The 25,583-nt window shown below is 38.1% G+C and overlaps 2 protein-coding genes across 7 annotated transcripts in view; both read right to left on the bottom strand.

The window, feature by feature from the left end:
* The window catches only part of PTPRQ (protein tyrosine phosphatase receptor type Q), a 141,977-nt gene extending 140,737 nt beyond the window's left edge, over positions 1-1,240 (bottom strand). For 5 of the 6 annotated variants that reach the window (XM_054832917.1, XM_054832924.1, XM_054832945.1 and 2 more), the window contains exon 1: positions 979-1,090. In XM_054832917.1, the coding sequence (XP_054688892.1) occupies positions 979-1,026 (48 nt within the window). In that variant the 5' untranslated portion in view covers positions 1,027-1,090. Of the gene's footprint in view, positions 1-978; positions 1,091-1,180 lie in introns of those variants that run through there. The other variant, XM_054832907.1, reaches the window with a different exon arrangement.
* Positions 1,241-8,404: 7,164 nt separating this feature from the next.
* The window catches only part of OTOGL (otogelin like), a 102,480-nt gene continuing 85,301 nt past the window's right edge, over positions 8,405-25,583 (bottom strand). Inside the window, exons 47-58 of the mRNA XM_054812800.1 lie at positions 24,815-24,919; positions 24,409-24,516; positions 23,938-24,039; positions 22,566-22,670; positions 22,439-22,479; positions 21,399-21,462; positions 20,257-20,435; positions 19,835-19,939; positions 17,975-18,094; positions 16,021-16,066; positions 11,855-11,934; positions 8,405-9,329 (exon numbers count right to left, since the gene is read on the bottom strand). Coding sequence (XP_054668775.1) covers positions 9,129-9,329; positions 11,855-11,934; positions 16,021-16,066; positions 17,975-18,094; positions 19,835-19,939; positions 20,257-20,435; positions 21,399-21,462; positions 22,439-22,479; positions 22,566-22,670; positions 23,938-24,039; positions 24,409-24,516; positions 24,815-24,919 — 1,256 coding nt within the window. The 3' untranslated portion in view covers positions 8,405-9,128. The remainder of the gene's footprint in view (positions 9,330-11,854; positions 11,935-16,020; positions 16,067-17,974; positions 18,095-19,834; positions 19,940-20,256; positions 20,436-21,398; positions 21,463-22,438; positions 22,480-22,565; positions 22,671-23,937; positions 24,040-24,408; positions 24,517-24,814; positions 24,920-25,583) is intronic.

The raw sequence follows: 25,583 nt of genomic DNA, 5'->3' as shown, positions 1-25,583 counted from the left end.
ATTATGCTATTTTTACAGCACTCCCCAAGTATCTGCTTTTTGCCACTGTTGGAGCCATGATACTGAACTCACTGAAGTTTTTATTTCACCCCACACCACCACCCTTAAGAGCCAACTCAACTACTCTGCAACTGCCAGGAAACTTCCCTAAGGTAGATCACAGACTGCTGCATGATGACTTCCACAAAAAACACTTGTTCTCAAGCTCAAAATTGGCCTGTGCAACCGGACACTATCTGGATAGTCTCCAGGTATATAACAGGAGGTTGGGTACCACTGCAGCATTTCACTCCAAATACACGGCTCTTCCCCAAAAGGAAGGGTGTGGTATTTGTACCAGTAATTCACAGAGGTTTGAAACCACCTCTGCTGCCAAGTACATTAAGCTACATGTAAAATAAAGACTACACATACGAAAACTAAATATAGATAAATATGGACAAGACTATTGCAAAGTATACTAGAAAATGAAGCAGAAAGATACATGTGGTTCCTATGTACATGGTTCTTCCAATAACAGTCAAATTAAACACAAAGGGCTAACACACAAATGGTAGTTTGGGATCAGAAAGTAAAATACTCACAGAGGCACACTTCCTAAAGGCATAGCCAGAGTATACCCTGGGTCTCCGTATGACCTTGAATTTCCAGCATCACCATGCATGTCTCCGCAGTGTCCAAAAGGTGACAATTTACACAGCGATATGAACTAGCTTAGGACTTAAAGATGCTAGGATCTCTTACTTCTTCTGGGGAACAACATTAAACCAGAAGCAGCAGGCAATAAAGCAGATTAAGGATCTCAAAAGCGCTTCCAACAATTTAAACAGAAGGAAGACTGGGAATGCTCAGTAGCAATAACTGAAAGCTCCCTGTGACTGCTGAATGACAAAAAAGCAGTCCAAATCACGAACCATCAATTTTCAACATTCAATTAGAATAGCTATCCACCTTCAAAAAAGGGAATATTTTTCTTACCTTAAACAAGTATTTTAGTAAAAGCAGGAGAAGAATTGCTTGATCCATAGAGAAAGAAATGTTATAGTCTCCGTGCCTCTTATGTATTTGAATCACAGCAGCTTCAAAACAAAATCATTTTAGGATATCTAAGATGTAAGAAGAGAGAAACTAATACACGTATTTATACTTCACACAGATACAGCAGCAGCCAATGGCGCACCCGAGATTTGAGTCTTCCCTCTGGCCCTGCCTCTTCCCAGGCCTCATATAAAGTTTCCGGAGATCAGCAGAAGGCCATCCTTCAACTTCACTGAACTGTGGATGTGCTGGCTGTTCATTAGTCATCTAAAACCCCCTCAGTGTAAAAAAAAAAAAAAAAAAAAAAAAAGTCAGCTTTTTTTAAGTTTTACTAGTGATTACTGGATCAAAATTCACAGAAACCCATGTAACCCCTTGTACTTTCCTCAAGAGACTCTGGTTGTTTTCCACAGTATCCATTTCTAGCAAGATGCCCCTTTGTCAGTGTTCAAAATCAGACTTAAAACACTTTTCTGTGGAAGTACTAAGGACACCTGCAGAACTCATTGATATGTCTTGCTAGGGTGTCCAAGAGAAATAAATACAAACAGTATAAGTTTCTGATAATTTCCGTTAAATTTGCTCATCAAAAGACAGGTGCACACCAGTATAGCACCAGGAACTGCATGAGCAAGTCTAAAATTGCTTACAGAAAATAAAAAATCCTACTTGTCAATGTAAAAGCAGAGCCTATAAACTTCCTAACTCGCATACAATCTACTTATTAGAGAACTTCTTAAATTTCTAGTTAGTAACTACAGCATGCAATTGACGGGAGAAGTCTTTCAGCACCAGCAAGAGCTGGGCATGTGAGGCTGCCGCTCTCTCCTGCCAGTCCCCCCCGCGGCAGGCCCCACACCCCGACTTTAAAGCACCCCGTCCTGACGAGGGCCCTTCACCCGGCCGGGGCGCAGCGCTTGGCTGCGGAGCCCAGAGCCGAGCAAGCGGGAGAGGAGGGGCCGCCACCACTCGCCGCCGCCCCACAGGCCCTCCCTGTGAGGGGAGGCGACGCACCCCCTTCGCCGGAGGGGACTGAGATTGACTTGCGGCTGCGCGCGGGCTGCGGTCCGGCTCTGGCTGCTTTCCTCTGCCCCTCCTCGCTTTCTCTGGCCGCAACCCCCGATGGGTTCTGGGCCTTTCCTGCTCTTTCCCCGGCTGCCGGTCGAGGTGGGAACGGGAAGCAGCGGGTTCCGCTGGGCTGCTGGCAGCGCCGTGCGGCCGGCTGCCGGCCCTCGGGTTCCCTCACGCCCAGCGGAGCCGTCGCGGGGGCTCAAACCCGAACCTTTCCGCCTATTTCCCGCTCCCTGAGGTGCAACTCCGCTTCCCGGGGCTCGCCAGGCCGGCCCCGAGGCGGAGGTCTCCGCCGGCCGCGGGTCGGGTCGGCGTGAGGGGAAGCGGTGGTGGCGCAGCGCGGCCTGGCGCCCTGCGGGGCCACCGAGAGCCCAGCACCGCAGAGACTTCGTTAAAAATTGCTGGCATGCTGAGCTAGATATATATGTATATAGGAACTCACAGTCGAACTATTCCTACAAAATTACAGGGCTGGAAGGAAGCACTGGCAGGCGAAAGGGGTGTTGGGGGCTGGGGGCAGCAGGCTGGCGTTTGGGTGGGGAGCTGTGGCGCTTTGCGGTGGAGCAACCCGGCTGATCAGCGCCGCTACCCCATTTCGGTGGTTTATTAACCGCACTGGCATGCGGACCCGTCCGAAATTCACTACGAGCAGATGTTCCTCAACTCTTTTTTACATGTAACAGCGATGTCTTTGGGAGTTTATAAATAAATATGTCCAAAATATTAAAGTCACTCCCAGGAGTACTGGGTTTAATTTGAGTAAATGCTTTCCAGTTAGGCATTAACGGCGTTGCAGAGTACATCTATGGGGAGTATTAGTAACAAATACAATCAAAGCAACTAGCATGAAGTACTGTGTTGTATCCTTTTAACTAGCTAGACTCTTAACAGACGTTTTTGCATTCAAGGTTTTACATGAAAAGGGTTAAATCAGACCTCTGTGGAATAAAGTTGGTCTCAGAACCCATACAGTTGCTCCTCAGTGTGACACCAGTTTCCTCATCAGTGAGTATCCCTACTGTAAAACACGGACATTAGCCCCAGAGGAGAAACAGACAGTGACAGTGTCTCCCTGCTGAGGTCACTGTAAAGATCCTCACTTACCTCCTTGGGGCAGATTTTCTGATTCTCCTTATCAAGCTGTTGGCCTCTGTACAGAGGTCCCTCACAAAGCTAGCAGTGTAAACATCTATAAACAACTAATTAGACAAGAATACGTAGCAGTAGGGCCACCGATTCATTTCCCAAAGGCTCGGCTCGGACGAAAACTTTGGGTGACATTCACCTTTGGCCAGATTTGCAGCAGTGAATTCAGAGGGAAACTTACCTCAATATAATTCCCAGTGCCAAACCCTTCCCCAAATTAACCTTTTTAATAGAAAATTAGTTTCCCACTGTGCTCTTTGAAATTAATCAGTGTAATAAGCTGATAAAAATTGTTTACCAATTATTTCCAAAGTAATTATAGAATAAGTAAAAATTAGTGCCACTGTATAATATATACCAAAAAAATGAGCAGCACTTATTTACTGTGTGTTTTCTTAGGTGCTATCACCACATAATGTATTATTTCTGTCTTGTCACTGTTCTTCAGTTGAGTTGTTCCTCATTTTTCCTAAAGCCTGTATCCAACTGAGCTTTGAATTGTGAAATAAGGAATACAATTTTTAATCAGAGCTTTATTTAGAACTTTGAGTAAACAAGGCAGGCTTAAACTCACCAGAAAAAAAATACCATTTTGGAGCTTTTATGTTACCCAGGCTCAAAGACAGACGTAGTAAATCAGAAGCTGCTGCAATGAAACCCCTGATCTCAGAACACGGAGTCAGTCTCTGTCGGAGAAACACACACACACAGAGCGTGCGTGGGTGTATCACCCAAATGCTATTTTAGCTGTCAGTGCCCAAAGTAAGCTGCTGCCTATTCAGATATTCTACAAAGCAGACATACCTTTTTTTTTTCCCTTTTTTTTTCCCCCAGAGCATTTTGTAATCAATGACCACAAAGGGAGGGTTTATTAATGGGGCGATTTTCAAGACAACAGCAGGAGCCCTCTCTTTTTTAACCTCATTAAATTAAGTGTGCGTGGCACATTCCACCTTAATCAAAAGAACACTCCCCAAAACATAACCACTTTCCTCTTATTCAGCATTTCTAGTGATTAAGTTTTAGCTTCATTCACTATTGGTTTTCTCCAGAATGCAACATCAGTACAAAAGAAACGCTTCAAGTTCCCCCCCCATTCTTCATACAAAAACTACTTGCGAAAGTAGAAACTACATGTATAAGACATTTTTTTTCAGACTATCTACTTTGAGTGAGATTCTAAAATCTCTGATGTTAGGGAATCTCTCACCACTGATTTTGATAGGCGTAAGACCACCTAATTGGTCTATATATAGAATTATTTTTCAAAATAGGCAAAAAAAGGCAGTTCTAAAATGGTCAGTATGTGGCTGCCAAGAACTGGTCAATGAATCGTATTTACATTTGCTGGAGTTCGTTGTTGTTCAGGTCTGAATATGCCCTTCCGCCCTAAACTAGGGGGACTTGTTAATGATAATGAATAGATAATTTTTCAAGTTTCCTTGTTCTATAGGAAGCTTGCACATTCCACTTGGCATTTAAAGAAAGGTTAGAGACAATTTAATACACAATGTTACATACAGACCCTCTCGACCATAACCTTTCCTCAATAAAAGCCTTTTTTCTTTTGCATTACTGTTGAGTGCTGAAGTCTTTCCCTTGAAAGATTTTATGTTCATGTCATGAATGTTTTTTGAAAATATGTTCCCCAGAATGGTTGGGAGTGTGAAATCCAACCTAATCTAGGAAATACAGTACCAATAGCCCACTGTAACTATAAAAGTTTTCAGCCTTCATGCTGCCCCTCCATGATCCCTATATTGTGATGGCTTTGTGTGACAACTCGTTTATGTTTTGTCCCCTGTGCTAGAACACATGCCTGTGGGATTTTACCATAGGACTTGCACCCATACGTGATTACACCAGCCGCATAACCTCAAGTAGCCTCTGGAAAAGGATTTGATGGGACAAAACTTGAAAAAATCCGTTCAAGTCAGTGTTTCCCACTGCCACAGTATTCCTGATTGGAACCTACACATTTATTTGGCAGTAAGTTTTTACACAAAGGTGAATCTCTGTAATATTTGGAAATTGGATTTGTCCTGTAAATTCTTTTGTGACTGCTTAAGCTCTGCCAACAGCACAGTGACCGCTTGTCACCCTGGCGTGTGTTCCTGTAAACACCACCACCTTTCTGTATATCATGTGGCTTGTAACTTGTTCAAACACCGTACTTCAGGCCTGATCCTGCTGTCAGAAGAAACTATTAACAAAGACCTCGGTGCTAACAGCTGCTTCACCAATACACAGATGCATGTATTTGGGAAGATGTCTGCCTGCGATATGGAAAAGTAATGATGTCATGCAAATGTGTTAGGTTTTACTTTCAATGTTTAGTATACAGATTGGCTTGCTAAAAATGAGAATATTAGTTGCCTGTATAGCTGTACTCCAGGTCTTGGATTTTATTAATGAAAACACACAGTAAGTAGCTTAAACCCAATATTAAAAGCTATGCTTCAAATTCTAATTGCATATTGGGGCAAAAATTGGTCTTAATGAATGACCTGTTAATAAGGCAATGGAATTATAAAAGTCATATACTATAAATAATATGGCCAAAGCCCTACTATTTTATAGAGGCATGTTCAGTTGCAATCTAAGTATAGAGATATATTTACATTAATCCCTAAAAAAAATTTGCGTGGTGTTATTAGTCAGCCTTTCTACTGTGGAATTCCTTTTGCAAGTGCCAGTATGGGAACAGAGCAGCGGCACTGTAGGAACGAAGGAGAAGTACAGGCAGGTAGGGATGGGGGAAGCGACGGGGCGCGGCAGGACTGCAGCGTCAGGCGTGCGCTCGGCCGTGCACCCAGCTTCTCCCCAGTGCCTCGCATTTTCTGTCAGCAGTGTGGGAGTTTGAGAGGCATGCATTCCTAGCCACATTTCTTTTAGGGGAGTAGAAATTATTCAAGTCTTAGTTTTAGAGGAGGTAGAAGGGAGGGAACTCTGTGGGTATCAAAGCTCTTTCAGTCAATAATAAACAAACTAATTAATTTTGGTATTTAATGAGGTTAGGTGTGAGTTGGATCAGCTTTCTTTGGAAAAGAAAGCTCACAAGACGCCTGGGCAGACAGGGTTACACACAGTTCGAGGCCGGGGGTTGAGGCAGGAATGTAGAGGTGAAGAGAGATGGGGAAACTGAGACAGAACCACCAACTGCATCTACATTTCCATTTACGTTACAGACAGAGCAAATACTTTGATCAGAAAGGTCCTGCCACACTGCGGGCTCACTCAAACCTGCTATCTGCTGGAAGGCCTGCGAGGGCTAGTTCACGTGACATAGAACGTACCACATTATGTCAGTGTCACCTGCATGGAGGTAATGGGGGTGGATGGCTGTCCATAAAATGGTTCACAGCTTTTCATAAATGTTCACTTTCTGACCAGGCCAATGCTGCCTGAATTTGAAGTTTAATTGTAAAATGAAAGGCAATCTTACACCATATCCAGCTTCGCTCAAGATGTAAGATTGTGCTGTGGGTTTCAAGGAGGATGCTGACACAGTTCCTACTGATTGTTGCACTTAAAAAAAAACAAATTGGGGAAGTGGGAAAAAGATCTTTTAATACCGTTTTTCCTATTCCAGGTTATCATGGAGTTAATTTTAAGCATAACTGCTTTTATAATTGCCAGGTTTGTCTAAGTGGCACACATAAATTAATTGCATCAACACAGATTTATTATCAGTCTGCAAAATAATATTTATTAATTTCTCTTTAATTACAAATACAGTGCTAAATCTTAGAAAAGAACTATGCTTATAAAAAGCACAGGTCTTCAATCAAAACACATCAAGTGTTCAGTCATTATATGGAAAAATGCTATCTTGCAGTATTTTATCAAACACTAAAATAATTAAGAGGTTTTGGGCCAAACTCTCTTGATGCAAACATAGGGTTCCTATCTCTATGTTCATAAATCAAAAGGCCCTAAGGATGTATTTTTCTTTTTAAAGTTGTCCTTTCAATTTGCTGTATGAGTACACAATCTTTAAGGCTATGACTATGATTTAATTTCCATTTCTGCATGAAAAGTTTCTGTACACAAATTCCGACAGCAGTATCAGAGAATATTTTGGTCCTAGGCGCTAGTATATAACACAACTTGAAATATCTGCCATACAAATCATAAGAACATGCAAATGAAGCATATGCTTCTCAAAACAACACTTTATTTTGATCACTAGGTGATCACTATTTCTTTGTATTGCTTAAATATTTTACTGCTGATACAATGGACTGGTCTTTAATTTTTAAACCACATCACTATTATTAAGGAGATGGATGAGTACACGACAGTCTTGTTAGTAAAGACAGATTTCACTGTATATGCTATTTTTTCTTTATAAGCCATCAAACTGAATACAGCAAACATTTAAAGATTTGTCACACAAAGTAGCCAAATAGCCTTAGATTTTAAGGTTTTTTTAATTTTATATTGGTTATTTTTCATTGTGTAAACCAATGTGATAAACCCACCTTTTTGTAATTAAATGATGACACCTTGAAATAAAAATCGTTTGTTAAAAAGTTTTCAAACTTGCAGACAAGAATTTTAATTCTGAAACAATTTCCATGATAAGGAAAATACTGTCATCATTTAAACCAGTTTCATTCAGTGGGTTTACAAAGCAAAGTAATCGTCTAAAAACGAGCCTAAAATTGTATCCTAAGTTTATAAGATAAGATTATATAGTATGTTTAATAGAAGAGAAAGTATATTCAGTCTAAGGTGCTGAATCATGGACATTCACAGCCTGATTGAACATGAATAGCTCACCTAAGCCCTTAAAAACATATATTTTACCTGGATTTTTTTCTCCTGGACTCAAAAATTATGAATCCTAGATTCAGTCAATAGTCCAAATCTCAATATTTATAAAAAACCAAACAATTTTAATGTATTTTATAAAAATATACTGAACACAAATCTTCAAACTGGAAAACAAAGGAATAAACCCATTATGAATAGTTAAAATGTGCAGTATCCTGTCTTTTTAATAAATACATATATACATAGAATCTTGTACTACGGCGAGTAGACAGCCAATTTCTTATTTGTGAAAACTGAAAAATGGATATAAAATAGAATCCTTCATATCAGAAAGAGCTTTTAGATATTTTTAATAAAGGCACAAGAGCTTGAATTCTTCAGCCATTGCCTAGTCATGCTTTGTATTTATAATATATATATATATAAATTAAATAAATGTCTAAGGTTTAAAGATATTATTATGATTCTACTATATGCTCAGGATATTTACTACAGTTACTTACAGAGCAGAGTCATGGTGTTTCTCAGTGACTTACAGTGTAAGCAGAGTCCAGTCATTGACAACAGCTTAAAGAACAAAATATGTTTCATTTGAACCCACTATTTTTTTTAATAAATTATTTCAGTCATTCTCAAAACCGTAATCTGCTTCTTTCCTGTTTAAACATGGGACCAGTGATGGTTCTTAACTGGAAGTTTCTAAGTAAAAGGAAGAGAACCACCGAGTAATTCTGAACTTTGATAGGTAGCCACAATCCAAAACTTTAAAACACTGGAAACACAGCCATTAACCAGCTTTCAACAGCTCATAGGAAAGACACTGAGTAGAAATAAATGATGGCTAAATTATGCCTTGTTCAAAAGGATTTATATTTTTATTTCTATAGATACTGATATTTAAAAAGAACATTTGAAGAACAATGAACAACATCATCATTGCTAAATTTTTGAGAAGTTACATTATAAAGCATAATTGAGGACATGTGGGCTTTTTTTCCCTGCAGAGTACTACAGCCATCCAAGGTCAAAAACTAGAATCTGGTGAAAGGAAATGCATTTTAATTCATCCGATTAAATCTTTTCCACAGTGATGTTCAGTTCCATTGGCATGAGCAGTCTATAGGCTCTTGAATGACGTACATAATTTCAGTGCCATTTCCTGAGCAGCGTAGTGGCACAGTCAGATTTCGTGTTCCATTTTCTCGACAACATTTACAGAATCTTAAATGGCTATCAATATTGACATTAAAAATTGTTGCAGATGGGCATTTTCCATCACAAGAAGCCACATTTATCTATGAGTAAAATAAGAACTGAAATTAGACATCTCAAATTTTGTTATAAATAAATTACTTTTCAAACTTTTTTGTGATTAAAATCCATTTTTACATTCGAAAAGGACTCTGGTCTTAAAATTGATTTTATCTTCTGAAATTCATTCATTCTAAGTGTAGACACATTTTTAATAATTTTTTTTTTTAATTAAACTTTTTTGGGGTTGTTTAATCATGTATTCTGTCTTAACCTTGAGCAAAATGTTGTGCTGTGGATACCAAAATGGAGTCTCTAGTTTACTAATTAATAACTTCAAAACAGCATAGCTAAATTCATGTTCTTTTCATGTTCACTGCTGAAAAATGAAATTCTTCTATGCAAAACGAAGGAAAGTCTATCCTTCTCCTTGAAGGTTCAAGACAAAAAGCATATGAGTGCAAAAGCTTTTCCTTTTCTTATTCATGCTGCTTGTGACTAAGGGCACACCAATATTAGCGGTGTTACCACTGTAACAAATATATCCAAAAAGTAGATGCTGTAACAAACCAGCACGAGCAGAGGCTGGGTATAAAATTATTTGTTCTCTAGACTTCAGCAGAGCAACGCTTTCTCTCACTCTTACATTACATGAAGAGTTTTCTTAGTTGATACTCTGACAGAAAAGAAATCAATACTTTTGAATTAAAACTTAAGTAGAGTTGATATGCTGGGAAATCGAGAATGGCCATACTAGATCTAGTTCTTTTTGTGATAGTTTTAAATGATTTCTTATGCAAGTGAGGTGTATGAAAGATGATTTGGTCCACTGCCTTCCAAACAGTCTGTGAACAAATGGGCCATATCCAAACGAATTAGACCAAAAGGTTACTCTTACAGCTTTCCTGAAATTTGACCGGAGAAAAAAGACCTTGTCCTAAGCCCTAATAATCTCAGGTATTAATTAATTAAATGTAATCATACTTAGCCCTATCCAAAGTTTGACAGCATTAATCTGGCCAAAGGACGCATATGTAGTTCCAAACCAGCCGTAGCTGAACCGCCATTTGATGGGCCAAAATCACGCGACTGAAAGAGTGCCAGGGTCTTTGCAGTGGGGGAGCTGGAGAGATTTTGAGGACATGAAAATCAGGAGGTACTTCTGGGTGAAAGGTAAGGGAATCTGAACTGTGGGAAGGGTGGGCAGCCATCAAGGAAATGGGGAACAAGAAAATACTGGGGAACGAGGGTTGTAATACAGAGGGAGTGGGATGGGGGTGGGTCTTTTTGGACGGTGAGTAGAGAGGGAAGGAAAGACCAAGAATCTACAATAGAAAGTCATAAAAAGGAAGGCTTCATTTGTTGGGCCATTCATGGAATGAGCTGGCCAACATTCTTGTTGCTCTTCTCTGAACCCTCTCTATTTCTGCAGGAATGTAGAGGGACCATAACTGCGGAGAGCACCCTCAACAGTATTGCACCATTGGCTCGTAAGAGAGACTAGAATGTGTTTGTTTCCACTCCCTATCCTGTTCCCTAAATGTGATAACTATTTGTTAGCCTGTCTGTCTGCAGGAGAGCATTTAACAGAGGTTTTCATGGAACTGGATGCAAGGGCAAGGTCATTTTCAACTAGCTCAAAAACCTATGAGGTTTGGCTAAATCTTTCTTTCTAATATTCTTTGCTTTAGTCAACACCACGTCTTTATTTTGTTATATTGCTGTCCCTTAACCTAGTTTTTTGAAGTAACTGTGAAGGTCTCCGCAGTTTTCTCTCCTCTTAAGTATGGCAAATAACTGTAATTTCATCTACATATTTATACTCCCTCATTACCAACCTGTCTCCTAAAACTAAATAAATACACCACACACTTTTACTTCTGCTGTTTAACTTTGGGCATGTCACTGTTGACCTTCTATCAGGATGGAAATTAACCTGGTCAGCTTTCAATCTGTGATGATACTTTGCTTCTTCCCTCATGACTGTTTAGGCTTTTCAACAGAATTTTACCAGAGGCCTTCTGGAAGTCTCAAGATACTGTGTTGATTGCTTCTCCTCTGAGCACTGGATTACCTGGCTTTTGTAGGTGGGGCTACACCAAAGCTGAGAAATAAGATGTCTTAAGCAGACCCATAAATAAATGGGATCATGAATTTATGATATGGAGACACAAGCTATGTGGAGGAGGAGACACCCAGAGAGTAAAGGTCTTCAAAGAGGAATGCAGCAGTGCTTCCATCACGTCCTAAGTGGAAGCATTTCTACTCCTCTTTTAGAGTGGGATATTTCATGGTGAAGTGTTCAATGCCTCTGTTAGTTACAAGCAATTATGATGTATACTTTTCATTTGAAATCTGAAGTTTTTCCAGGTAGGAGGGCTCAGTCTTTCAGCCACAGGAACATCAAATTTTACTCCATTTACAAGAAGGGTAACATCCCTAGGGTCAAAGGTCTGCTTTTGAGAAGACAGCAGCATTTTTATTGCTTGTTGATAGCTATAACCCACTTCTTAATACTTGATTGGATATGCCATAGGCCCAGCATCAAACACAGATCCTATATGCTTACCAGGCTTTGACTTATGCAGTCATTTTTTCTTATGGTTGTCCTGATTGTCATTTTCTGGCAAATCCTTTCTTCCTTTTTGCCTGATAAAATACAGAAAATGCATACTGAATCAATACATTTTTTGTATTGTATTTGCTACTTAAAAAGTGAATCTATTAAAACAATTTTAATAATTATACTTTGTTTTCATTAATGTACACACTTAAACTATTACTTCCATAATTAAATAATTTTTTAGAAAAAAAATCTTATGTATTAATAAATACTTCCTGTGCAGAATTATCAATTGTACAGCTGGCACATATGGGGCATCAAGTGGCCCATTAAGCTATACAGATTTTATAAATATTAAAATATTAGTATGATTTTAAATTGCACATATGGCAAGACAAATATAAGCAATTAGAAAAAAGATGTCGCAAGCAATTTTGAACAGTATTAGAATTAATTCTGTTTTAATAGGAATATTGACTGTAAATAAGATTTTGATTCTGCATTTTAGAAAATTTTCAGAACTTAACATTTGGGAAGGTAAAGCTGTGAATGTGATTACAACCTTGATGGCATTTTGTATCTTTACCATTTAAATAGAACTATATAATTTCAGTTCCTCAAGGAAGCTTTGAAAGAGAAAGATGCATATATTTGCTAAATATGGTGCAGTTTTTACCACAAGAACTGAAGCGTGTAGCACTGAGTCGGCAGATGGATCTAAGATTAGGGAACTACTACATTTTTAAGTACATTCTGGGAGATATTGATAGGAAGTTTTTTCATCTATTTGAAAAATAAAGCTGTACAGTGCAAAGCCATTTTTAATATAATAAAAATCATGATATAATACTGAAACAATTAAACATACAATCTTTAATGCTGCACTCCATATCAGACTGTTATTACTATCTGTGTCGCAGCAGTTATTTAGGTCTGCTATTTCACTTCCCATCAAAATCATCTATTAGTTTTGCTATGGTGCCATTCTGGACATCCAGCACATAAAATAATAAGCAATATTCAGCAGAGTTTCTCCACCTTCAGCACATGCCTTCATGGTTTGGTGTACACAAAAAGAACAACTTTTCTCTTCCCCAGAAGCTTGCGAGCACTTTCGTAAGATAAATGAGCTCTGAGTCACCAAGATATTCTGCAACCACAGCTCCAGTGGGTAATTAAAAATTAGGCTGGCTGCAGAGTACAGCTAGATTTTAATCTGCGCATTGCACGATCAGACAAGATTGTTACTGAACTAGCAGATCACTGTAGGATCGAAGCAGTTATCCTACAGCATCTGGGTTTTCCTTCCTCAGCAACACTTAAGAAAAAGAAGGGCTGTGATATTTCCAGCAGCAAGCGCTTGCCAGCATGAATATGTGTAGATAATGCAACCTTTGTACTTCTACAAGTCATAGAGAGAGATCTACAACATTTCAGCATATGAGATGCTGACGTCTAATGAAAACTCTGCTGCTATACTTTTCTCTCTCCCACCTTCGACTGTCAGGAAGATCTGCATTCAGTATCAGGTGTGCTTTTGTTACTCACTCCTTATTTGAGTAAGGAGTTTCTGTGACTTACCTACCGTTAAAAGCAAAGAATTACGGTCTTAATGTAACAGTTCTGTAACGTTCTGTAATTTGTGGTGTAAAGAGTATTTATTAACATGTGATTGTAGTTGTATGTTTTTCCCTCCCCAATATTTTCATAACTTTGTAAAACATGTTGTTTGTGACAAAGAAGAAATACAGCATAAATCCATGTCTGCAAAGGTGAGACCAGGCCGTAATGCACACTCTTGCTCTAATGTAAGGCAAAAACAGTTCAGTCATTAAATTCAGAGACCTGGGATCAGATTTAGAATCTCTTGATAACAGTATTCAGGATGATGATATTTTTTAAGTAACATTTCTTATTACAACTACTCTGTACAGTAAGTTCACGTATCAAAACCAATTTCAGAGATGAACAGGAGGAAGAACCATCAGCGGCATATACCATCAGTGGATGAACCTAATGCTGACAGGTGCTGAGCAGTGAACCCTAACCAGTCTTTAGAAGACCACTGATCTGGGAGGCCAACAGGGGATCAGCATCTCTCAGTATCAGGCCCAGTACCATTAACTGCATGGTAACATTTAACGATGATGACAAGCTATATGCATATATCAAGCAGTGCTTACACTATTATTAAAAAAAAGAAAATATATTATTAAAAATAATACCTGGTTCACAATTAATACTATCAGTAGGCACTACTGGACTAATGGCAAAGGGTAATAGACCCAATCCAGAACCTGGCAGAATCATTAGGAATATAAGTTTCTCATGAAATAAAAACATTTTTATATAAATGACATTTCATTAATTCTTACACTGCCAACTGCAATTTTTCTTTTAGCAAAAGATGACGAGCTTTCCTGTTAGTCTTCCAAATTTAGAAACTCTGCAGCTACTTTAGATCTCACTAAAGATGGCCTAAACTTTGTTACTGTCCTGGTTAACGCAAAACTGGAATGATGCTACCTTGTAAACCAAACTTTTGCAATGAGTCTCTCTATGGCAAGGTAAGAATTAAATATATGCACTCACTTTGCATGCACTGAATCAAGCTCTTTCAGAAAGATTATTTGTTCCCATTAAAACCCCAAGGTGTTGCAAGCTCTATTTATAAGAAGTACTCTTTTTAACTGCTTCACCACAGGGCACATGCTTTCAGTTAAAAATAAAACAAAATAAAAATAAAAGAGCATATAACTGTATGAATTATATCTGGGGTTTTAGCAGCCACCTCAGCAAGTATTTCTGAAGTATAACGTTGCCTTTCCTGAGGCCACAGAATACAGCCAAAATAATAAATCTTCCTGGTCAACAGAAAACCAGGAGCCATTAATTCTTTAGACTAATTTTCTAAATAAATCCAACCTAATTTGGGGGGGTTTATTAAATATTTTTCAACATAGCTTATCACATTAGAGAAAGAATATCAATTAATAAGATTTTAGCACAATTCTGGTGTGTTACTTTGCTGATTCTCATTTAAAAAAGTAATCCGTTGTATTAAAATAGCTTTTATTTTCTATGGTTTGGGTACAATAGAACAGCAATACTTGCAGTTCACTTTCAAAGCTTTACGTAACTTGGAAACTTGAGTGTGGTTCTGTATTAGATAAATACAAACATTTTCCCTTATATCGCCAAAAGTAATTTACAATACATTGCACTTCTGAATTTTATTTAATAACTGTGCAATATATGGTTATGAGTCTGTGACTTCCTATTCAATACTATTAAGTAAAGTTTTGTCTAAAAAAATTCCAAATATTAATTTGCATATATATTTTAAGTCTAACAAACACAAAAAAGGCCAAAAAGAAGGGGGGGAATTTTCAGTGGCATTCAACAAGTTCTTGCTCTACACAATTAGTTTTACACAAAAGTGTTTTATTTCTATGTATACATAATTATATACCTTGATAATAAAACCTTTCCCAGTCAAAACTACAGAGGAAATCAGTTTGTTCTCAATCAACTTTTAAAATTGCATAAATTATGAAACTTTATTATAAGCTTGCATCACAATTAATCATATTTTAAAGTTACACACTCAGAAAATGTGAATGTATTCCCAGGTATTAAAAAGTTAATTTTATATAAAGGTTACTAATGTCAGTATTACTATTACTTTTCCTCATTTGGGATTTAAAAAAAAATATATATATTCCAGTATTTTGGCTCTAGAAAATACATACTAGTGATACAGAATAAATTAGCATGTTTGGAGATGTATTTCAAAATGTCATCGAATTAGGAATCAATTTTAGAGGAGGAAATCCTTATTTTTTTATGGTGAAAATAATATAGGCAATATTTTAGAATCAGCTTAGCAATAAAGAGAATGTTTTCATTATTTTAATCGAAATAACTTTTCATCTTCCACAGATGGAGAGAGTTGGTTATACTCCAGAACAATAATGTTAAAAATCACCAAGTCAGCAGCCAAATGAAGCAAGACCTTTTAATAGGAATAGTTAGGTCACTATTACAATTTTATGTGATTTGTGGGGGGACTGCATGCTTTTTCCTTCTTTAAGTCCCAGCAACTGAGGTTAAAAAACAAGCCTTCCAAAACCGAAGCCAAACTAGCACGTATTGCAGCCTTCATCACTTACAGGTCTTGCAGCAGCCGTCATTATAGGTCTGCACAATTCCTCCATTCTAGGAAAATAAAAGGAGAATATATGAAAAAAGACTGTGTTCAATGCAAAGGTGAATTGTATCTCAAGACATTCCATGCTTTAAAGATGTCCAACTAATAAAAAATAGTACCACTGAAATCAAAAGAATTACACAGATATGATCAGCTGAAGATTTGGTTCACAAATTCTTTCACATAAAAATGAACTCATCGCTGCTTATCTGATCTGATCTGGTCTCCTTTGAATAAACCACTTAGTTTCTATGAGCATCTTTTTGTATCATCCACTACCATCTATTTCCCCACCACTGAGATTTATTAGGATAGTTTAAAAAATTAATGCATCCAACTTTGCTGATGATGTAAAAGTATTTACACTGTTGATATGCCAAGGAGGAAATTAACAATATATGTGTATATACACACTTTTGAAAGAGAACATTAACTGCAGAATTTCAGGTGTGCTCAATTCTTTTTCTCAATTATAGTCTTTGTTATTGATTTCTTCTGAAGTTGCTCGTTAGCTAGAAAGTAGAAATGTATGAAAGTGAAGAAAATGTCCTTTTGAAATTGAAAGACAGCATGAGAGGGAGAGAGAGACAGAGAGGCTGTCAGAATCTGACAGAATGGGTGCAAGCAAGAAACACGCGCCCACAATTTTAATGCATAGCCCAGAACTGCATATCAAACAGACAACTGAACATAACCAGCACTCTTACGATAACAACAGACAAAAGGCATTTTTAAGCTTCCATCTTTTCATGATAGCATGCATTTTTTATCTCATTACAGAAAAAATACTGAATAAGTTGTTCAAGAACTTCCTAAATGAGCACTTAAACTCAGCTCTTAAATCTATGTTCCTAAATTATCCTGAGCTGCCTGTCAGAAGAACTTTCTCCTTGGCTACTGGCTCAAGCCTATGCTCAGTATCTCTGCAAAATAGGTCAGACTAAGTCAGGAAGTTAATTTTAGGGTTCCATTCTTTAAAATCTTAACCATTATTACTAAGGAAAGATCCTAATAGACAAAAGGGTTTCAAGGAAGAAACTCAAGCATAAAGTCAAAGTAGAACAAGCATTAATTTTAGATAGAATGCCTTCTTCAGCATTGGAAGAGATAGGGACTTTTTTAAATGAATTCAATGGATAAGTAGGACTTGTGCTAAATTTATAATCTGTAGTCAAAGCAGCAATGGTACTTACCCTCTCTACGTGGATATTTATTTTATTATTATTTGTAGCTTATGTTAAATATATGGTGTACAGCAAGTGCAAGAATTAGAAGAGGTGGTATAGAGAAGTATTAAATTAGAAATTAAAATTGTAAACGAATATGTAATGAACATGAAGCATCCACATTCTTCAAACCAGTTTATATGGGTATGCCAAATCTACATTTTTAGATATCTGATGTAGGTAGATACGCTTTCTTGTATGATAGATATTTTTGTTATGTTATATAAAGTTTAATTTAAAAGATAATAGTGTTATTCTCTCATCTTTCTCATCTTTGCACAGCTTAAGGTATTTTTAATATAGCCGACTTTAATCTGCAGCATTTCTGAATTCCTTGATCCAATTTATTTAGTGTATATGTACTACAAACTTGGCAAAGTGTTATTCCAAGCTAAAGAAAGACATAGTGATTAGCACTTTATATAGTGGTATCTCAAGTGTGATTCCTGTTCCACAATACTTTAAAATCAGTCATCATTAAGATCCAAAACAAACTTCCATACTCCTCACAGATATTTTGTCAGTCAAAAAGCAAAAACAGGAACATAGAAAACAAGACTGTAAATTGCTCACATGTTTTTACTTACCATTTTTTCAGTTTACAAACAGTGCATGAGGTATGCATGCATTTTCCAGTGTACACCAAACTCTAGATCAGTTACTGTCACTTACCTCACCCAAAGTACAAACCTTTGTACACTCAGTGTCATTAAAAGGAGGACAGACAACACTTGATCCCAGTACGATAGCCCCCACAGCAGTCTTTGCACACTTGTAGTTGGTGCAGTTGGAGCTCCAGGTGCTTCCTTCCTGAATATATAAACCAAAACCATTGTCAGGAAAAACAATACATTTCAGCTTTATCTCCAACCTCAAATGTCTGTAGAAGTGGTGCCCTCATGCTGTAGTACCTACTGGAGTGGAAAGTTTGTTGCAGACGACTCATAGGCGGCAAAGGTAAGGATCATCCTCTTACTACCAGTAGCTACTCCTCCCTGCATCCATGGGTCTAGTACCCAACATGCTGCTCAGCATAGCTGTCATAGTGCAGAACGAAAGGGCTCTGTGCCAGCAAAAAATTCTGATAGTTTCTTTTGCTCCAAGAGCCATGGGAAGAATGAACCAAGTCTTGGCCATATCTAAATTTCCTTGTACGTGGATGCTGGAACACACCATCAGGATCCTGAACCCTAGTGCTTCAGTTTGCACACTTCCTTTCTGCAGAAACTAGAATGAAAAGTGGCCCTGGGAAGAGGGTGACGTAGGAGTCCTAATGTGAACTCAGAAGCTCCCAAATCATCTAAATCATAGTATATGACTTAGAGTTACAATTTGAACCCTACCCTGCACTTATAGCACATTCAGCCTTAAGTAAATCATGACATTTGCACATCTCTGTAGAAAATATTACAACCAATAAAATAAAATAAGGTGGGATCAAGTGCAGCCTCAGCACGTTTGCCGACACCAAGCTGTGTGGTGCGGTCGACACACTGGAGGGAAGGGAAGCCATACAGAGGGACCTGGACAGGCTTGAGAGGTGGACCCATGTGAATCGCATGAAGTTCAGCAAGGCCAAGTGCAAGGTCCTGCACACTGATCGGGACAATCCCAAGCGCAGCTACAGGCTGGGCAGAGAATGGATTGAAAGCAGCCCTGAGGAGGACTTGGGGGTACTGATTGATGAGAAGCTCAACATGAGCCGGCAGTGTGCACTCGCAGCCCAGAAAGCCAACCGTGTCCTGGGCTGCATCAAAAAAAGCGTGACCAGCAGGTCGAGGGAGTGGATTCTGCCCCTCTACTCTGCTCTTGTGAGACCCCACCTGGAGTACTGCATCCAGCTCTGGGGGCCCAAGTACAGGAGAGACATGGAGCTGTTGGAGAGAGTCCAGAGGAGGGCCACAAAGCTGATCAGAGGGCTGGAGCACCTCTCCTGTGAGGACAGGCTGAGAGAGTTGGGGTTGTTCAGCCTGGAAAAGAGAAGGCTCCGGGGAAACCTTAGAGCAGCCTTCCAGTACCTGAAGGGGCCTACAGGAAAGATGGTGAGGGACTGTTTGTCAGGGAGTGTAGTGACAGGACAAGGGGTAATGGGTTTAAACTAAAACAGTGTAGATTTAGATTAGAAATTAGGAAGAAATTATTCATGACAAGGGTGGTGAGGCACTGGAACAGGTTGCCCAGGGAAGCTGTGGATGCCCCATCCCTGGAAGTGTTCAAGGCCAGGTTGGATGGGGCTTTGGGCGATGTGGTCTAGTGGAGGGTGTCCCTGCCCATGGCAGGGGGGTTGGAACTAGATGATCTTTGAGGTCCCTTCCAGCCCAAACCATTCTATGGTTCTATGATTCTGTGATTCACCTATTGTGAAATGGCAGGTCTGTAAACAAACATACTTTTTTCCTATCATATACCATAAATAGTCCCTAAGTGTGTAACCAGCAGTAAGGAGGTAGGAAGCAAGACTCACAGCATGAGTTAACTAAGAAGTGACTGTTAGACACCTGTTTATTGTATCACTGAAGTTATTTTCTATCTCTGTCCAGAGGCACTTACCTCATACGCAATTAGTGTTCCATTCTCGGTACGAACAGGGCAGGACACATTTTGACAGGTACCACAACAAGCCTGGTGACTGGAGGAAGGAATATATATTTGATGCTGGAAAGAAAGGAAAGAAAAAAAAAGTATGTTTTAAACATACACTATATGAAAATTCATTGATTTCTAAAATTAAAAATACCATGAGAAACAATATACGGATGGAAGGATGGATGGATGGATGGATATGCTTACGTATGCTGCTAGAAATTGCCTCTCAAAATAATCCTGGAGACACAAGATAAACATCATCACTGTTAAATTCTCAAGTTCTTGCTGAGCAAACAGGACTAGCAAAATTCTTCACTTTGACTTTTATCCTAATTGTGTAGTTGTGTTCACAAATTGCATCGTTCCGATATTTTAAGAATACTCACAGCTTCACATTGCTGAGAACAGTTCACCATTGTAAAATGCATAGCGTTGTATCCTGTGTTCTGATCTTTTTCTTGTAAACACTGTACAGTGTAACAAAGGTCTCCATCCAAGTGCTGAATCACTGACTGTCCAGGATTCAGTACTGTGACCTCTTGGAAGATGCACACATCATCCTTCTCTAACACCAAAAGAAATAAATGTTATCAGAGGGGGAAAAAAAATCATCAACCAAATTAACAGAATCACTGAAGACAAAAGTAGGGCAAAGTCTTATGCTCTGCAAAAGTTTTCTAACTTTTAGACTTGATTGGTTTGTGGTTTTAGTTACTAAACAGGGGAGGGAGGAGGTATAATTGAGCTTAAGAAAATGCTACAAAATGCAGAAGTGCATAAAACTGATAGTGTTCCTACTATGGAAGTAAAAAAAAAAAAATCTGTTGTTCTTATTTTTAAAGAGTTCTAGTATTTAACATTGGGCTTAGTACACATGAATTATTCTGCACATCACAAAATGTCGCTTTTCTGTCAATTAAACTAGTATGTCTACAATTACCTGTGGGACAGCAATGTACAGTAAAGTGTGTGCTTTGCTCCTGGAGGTAGTTTAGCCTGGGCTGCAGTCAGGATTGCAGCGTACCTCAAGCACCCCCATGCACAGTATAGCTGAAACCCAGTCTGCACGGGGTAGCTGAGTGAGGGAAGGGAGCAGAGGTCTGATCTGAATGAAGATCGGGCACCTAACCCTCGTGCTGGCTTGACAGGTCTGTCGCTCTGATGTGAGATGTAGTCTCATTTGTGCTCAACAGTGGACTAGGAGCAGTCACACTGCTCACACTTGGCTAAGGTTCACAACCTGCCTCCTACCTGCCTTTCACCAGAGAGACAGTACCTGACTCTGAAACCAGGGGCAGTTTTACGACACTCCTACGCCCCCCCAGAACAGACACAAAATGCATGGGTTAGCAGACAAAGCATCATATTCAGAAGAGAGAGCATAATTGCATAACTAGGTAGACACCCATAAAATCAAGATAAAAGAGTGTTTATGTTTGAGAAGGTTATTATGGTCCTATTTCTGCTTTCTTTACATGCCCTTTTTACTAAAAACTAAGCCAAACAGATAGGAATATGAAAAAGTTACCACAAATGTAGTGAGTGCATCCACAAGCGCTGTCAACACTACTATCTATTTTTTTAACTTCTCCCTGAGTATAAAAAGATAAAAGAGTTTGCAAAGTCATGCACAATTAAATGTAGTGCTAAACAGACAGTTTTTCTCTAAAAATGTAAAATATTACTTTCATCACTTCCACCCTTTCTTTCATAAAAGAGAAAAATTGCAATGTACTCAAGAAACAGGAGCATGTTCAGAGTTATTCAATGTATTTATCTCTTTAAACAGGAGCAAAGCACTTCATTTTCTCTATGAATGGATATAAACAGCAGAGCGGTTAAACAGCAATTTTTCCTGAGATACAAAGTTATTTCAATAATAAACATATTAGCAAAAGACTGGCTTCTGTGAATTTTCTTCCAAAAGATGGGTGAAAACTATACAAATTTGCAACTCCTGTTTAGACTTCACATTATGCAGTCTTCACAGAAGGGGAAGAAAAGGACAAGCTACAGGCATTTGATAGGGAAAATATCCCTGTCACTATGGTAATAATGGCAGTTTGAACATTCATTCATAATTATTTTCCAGTTCACGGTCCCTATTATGAGAAAGTATGTGAGGAGCAAAATATTTATGATTTCTTATATCAGCTAAATTCAATAATGTTAAATCATTTTAATAAAAAGCATAAATGATTAACAAAATAACACATTTCTCAGATTATACATATGATCATAAAGCTCATCCCTCATTAATTATTAAAAACAATTAGGAATTATTTACATGGCAGAACTTCCCAGCATATTGTTTCGAGTCGACATTGAACAGAATAATATTACAGTTGTTTTTCTTCTTTTGACATCTTAAAACACAGAAAGTGAAATTTCCCCAGGGAATAGTTTACAGCGCTGTGCAGAAACTTGATGGAGTTACATGCTTGAGCTGGGGACTGAGGCAGAGTCCCAGCCTTATTACCCTTTACAACTGATTGAAGCAAGGAATGGAAAGGGAGGTATAATAGGGCTGAACACTATTAATAAAAATATCTAAAGGACAGTGCTTACCAATTTACAGGTCAGCATAGTAGCATTTTCACAGCTACATTCTGAGAAGAGAACAAGAAAAGCATATTAGTCAGCTAATTGTCAGCTTTTGTTAACAGCAGTGACTAAGGAATAAAGTAATAATTACCACAGTGCCATTCTGGACAACACTGCCCAGGTATTTTTTCCTTCACAAGTGTCATGTCATCTGTGCAATTCATAGGAGGCTCAGAACAAAGATTTTCATCACAAACTAAATGGGGGAAAAAAACAGATATGAGAATTTACTCAAATTTCCTTTGAATTTTCCAGCTTATATTTCTCTTGATAAACTACTCTAAAAAGAATGACATTTTTTATAATTTTTCATTGTGTTTCTTAAGCATCTCAATTATACTTGGAACTGAAAAATAAACCAAGCTTTTCAAAGGTGCTTTTAGTTGCCTTAGAACAAGTTTAAATTTTCAGAAAACATCACGCAGCAATCATTTCATGTTTTTCCTACTTCACAGTGACTCAAGCTGATACCAAGTACCAAAGACAACTAAAATCACAGCTTTTGGAAAAATATGTGGGTTTTTTTCATCTCAGCTTTGTTGTAAAGCACATTTGTGTAAGATAACAGGGAGAAACTGCCCTTCTGGGATGACTTTAACAAGAGAATACTTGCCTGTCTTATCAGAGGAGGCTTACTGGGACTCTGAAAAAAGACCACATACTAACTTTCTAGCTGCTAGAAGTTGGCAAAACCAGTGACAAAAGCCTCTGCAGAAACTTTCACGTGAGTGCAAGTGCTAGAAAAGGAAAAGACCAAAACGTGGAACCACCTGAAGTAAAATCGCTAAGCTCCAAACGTACTGGAAAACAATTTAATTAATTGAAATTACCCATAGACTGTAATAGGACAAGAGTTAATGCAGGAATACTCCATTGATCTAAACTAAGCAGTTATGCTTATAGACGTTAGTTAAGGACATACAGCACAATTTCTGTGTTTTATAAGGATAGCAAAGTGACTACGTTACACTGCAAATATTTTTCTTCTGGCTGCTCATTTTTTAATAGTAGTCAACCCAGCAGTATATGAAACCCTTGGCCTACTCCTTCCCCTAAAAGTTAACACTGCAAAGAAACTGCCTAAGAATGGTACATCAGAGGAATAACAACATGGAAGCTGTTTTATTACAGGTGTTTTAATATATGAACAATTGTATATTTACACTCCAAGGATGAGATTCAGTTCCACATTAATATATTGATATTTAGATCACCCTGAAAGTAGCTATACACTGTCTGGTGAACTAAATAACCTCTCCAGACTCCATTGACTGGGTTGGTTAGACCACCACTGAGTATACCAAGAACTTTGAACCCACCTCAAATGCAGAAACCCTCATTTAGATCTCTTAATCTCTATCTGAAGCCTACCCTAAATGATGAATCAGCAAAATCTACACACACACACAGAGTCATTTTTACTAAATTTGGTAACGTATTGAACTGACAACAGTTATACTCACCACAGTAGTAATGAGGACAACAGTAATGTATGGTATTAAGGTCTACAGTGAGAATTTCCCCTTCATTACACAAAGGAACAGGCTCAATACAGGATTCACAAACTAAATTTTTAAAAAAAATCAGGCATTTACAAAGTTTTAAATATTAAAAAGTTAGCACATGTGAATTCTATGTAATAGACTATAGAACAAGTCATATTACGTTTGTTACTTGGATAACAGAACTTTTACAGATTGACATTCAAATATAAATACATAACAAAGTTCAAGTAAGATGTTCAAAATTATGTTGGAAATAAAAGATCCCCAAACCCAAGAATAATTCATGCTCCAGTCAGTCTGACCTGTGTGAAGTCTCACTGAGCTCTCCAAGAATTCCTGGCTTAAGTTACTAGATTTAGAACTATAAACTGTTTCTGTAAATACTTAACTATTCCTTAGTTATCCATAAAAATATTAGAGGCTTCCTACCACAGAGATAAGAGAAACAACAGGGATCATCTTGTTTTGCTTCAACAATAAATTGATCTTCTCTGCAGTCCAGCTGGGAAGCATTCAAACAAACTGAAGGATCGCATTCTGTAGGATGTGGAATAAACAGTATTTTAAAAAGAGTTACAGGAACAATACTAAAAAGATAAAGAAAAGATATTCTTCATCTCCGTAGTAAAACAAAATACCCCCAACTGACTGTAAATCAAAAGTAACACAAAACACAAAAAAATATTGGACAGTGTGAAAAAAAATCATTGCCTGGTGATATTTACAATGTCCCATTCTGTTAACAATCAAAACAACTTGTAAGGCAATTTTTCTTACAGCACATAATACAAGTGTGGCAAATGTCCCAGTAACTGTGTTTGTGTATTTCCCTTACCACATCGGTACTGTGGACAGCAGGACAAGGGGTTGTAGCCTACCACTAATTTTTCATTGGGTTTGCATGTTGGAATAATGGCATCACACAACGACACGTTACATTCTGTGGGATAAAACACAACCAATTTTGACACAGTTGAACAGATACAAGTGTAGTTCCTATAGCTCAAGATATTCATACCATCTAGTATAGAGAACCTCAGACTAAGAGCAGACCAAGTCAGCTTAAAGTACACTCCATACCATCACGTAGACCTCCAAGCTCAACCCAGGGCTGGTATAGCTTTATTCATGTGGCACTGTGCAAGCACAAGTTACATCCCTCTTAAAGCAGGTATTTACTTGCTCTCCTTGCTACACATGAAGTCAACTAAAATGTCCCAGTGAAAATATTCCCTAAACAAATTGACAATACAATGCCCGTTACAGGTATCTAACTAATGAGCAAAAGCACCATGTCAGATGGACCATTTCTTCTCATTTTCCTTGAAGATGTTATGAAGAAATAAGTATATCTTTGGCTTAACATTTTAGGAACAATAAGCTTATTGTTTTTTCTAACAACCATTGCTAGACAGAATATTGGTATTCCGTGATTGGGTCACAGAATACTGCTTTTGGGAAACAGCAGTAGGTCAGAGGACACAGCTGTTGACACCAAAGCACTAATAAGAAAAGCAAACAGGCTCTGATGACAGCTCCAATTACCAAGGTATTTCTATCATCGAGTAGTTATCAATTTCTTTTGAAATTACACCCAAGAGCTT

This window comes from Grus americana, chromosome 1 (genome assembly GCF_028858705.1).
Source record: "Grus americana isolate bGruAme1 chromosome 1, bGruAme1.mat, whole genome shotgun sequence".
In the NCBI taxonomy this organism is placed as follows: Eukaryota; Metazoa; Chordata; class Aves; order Gruiformes; family Gruidae; genus Grus; species Grus americana.
Note: the sequence above shows the minus strand (reverse complement) of the source record. Positions and strands in the feature narration are given on the sequence as shown.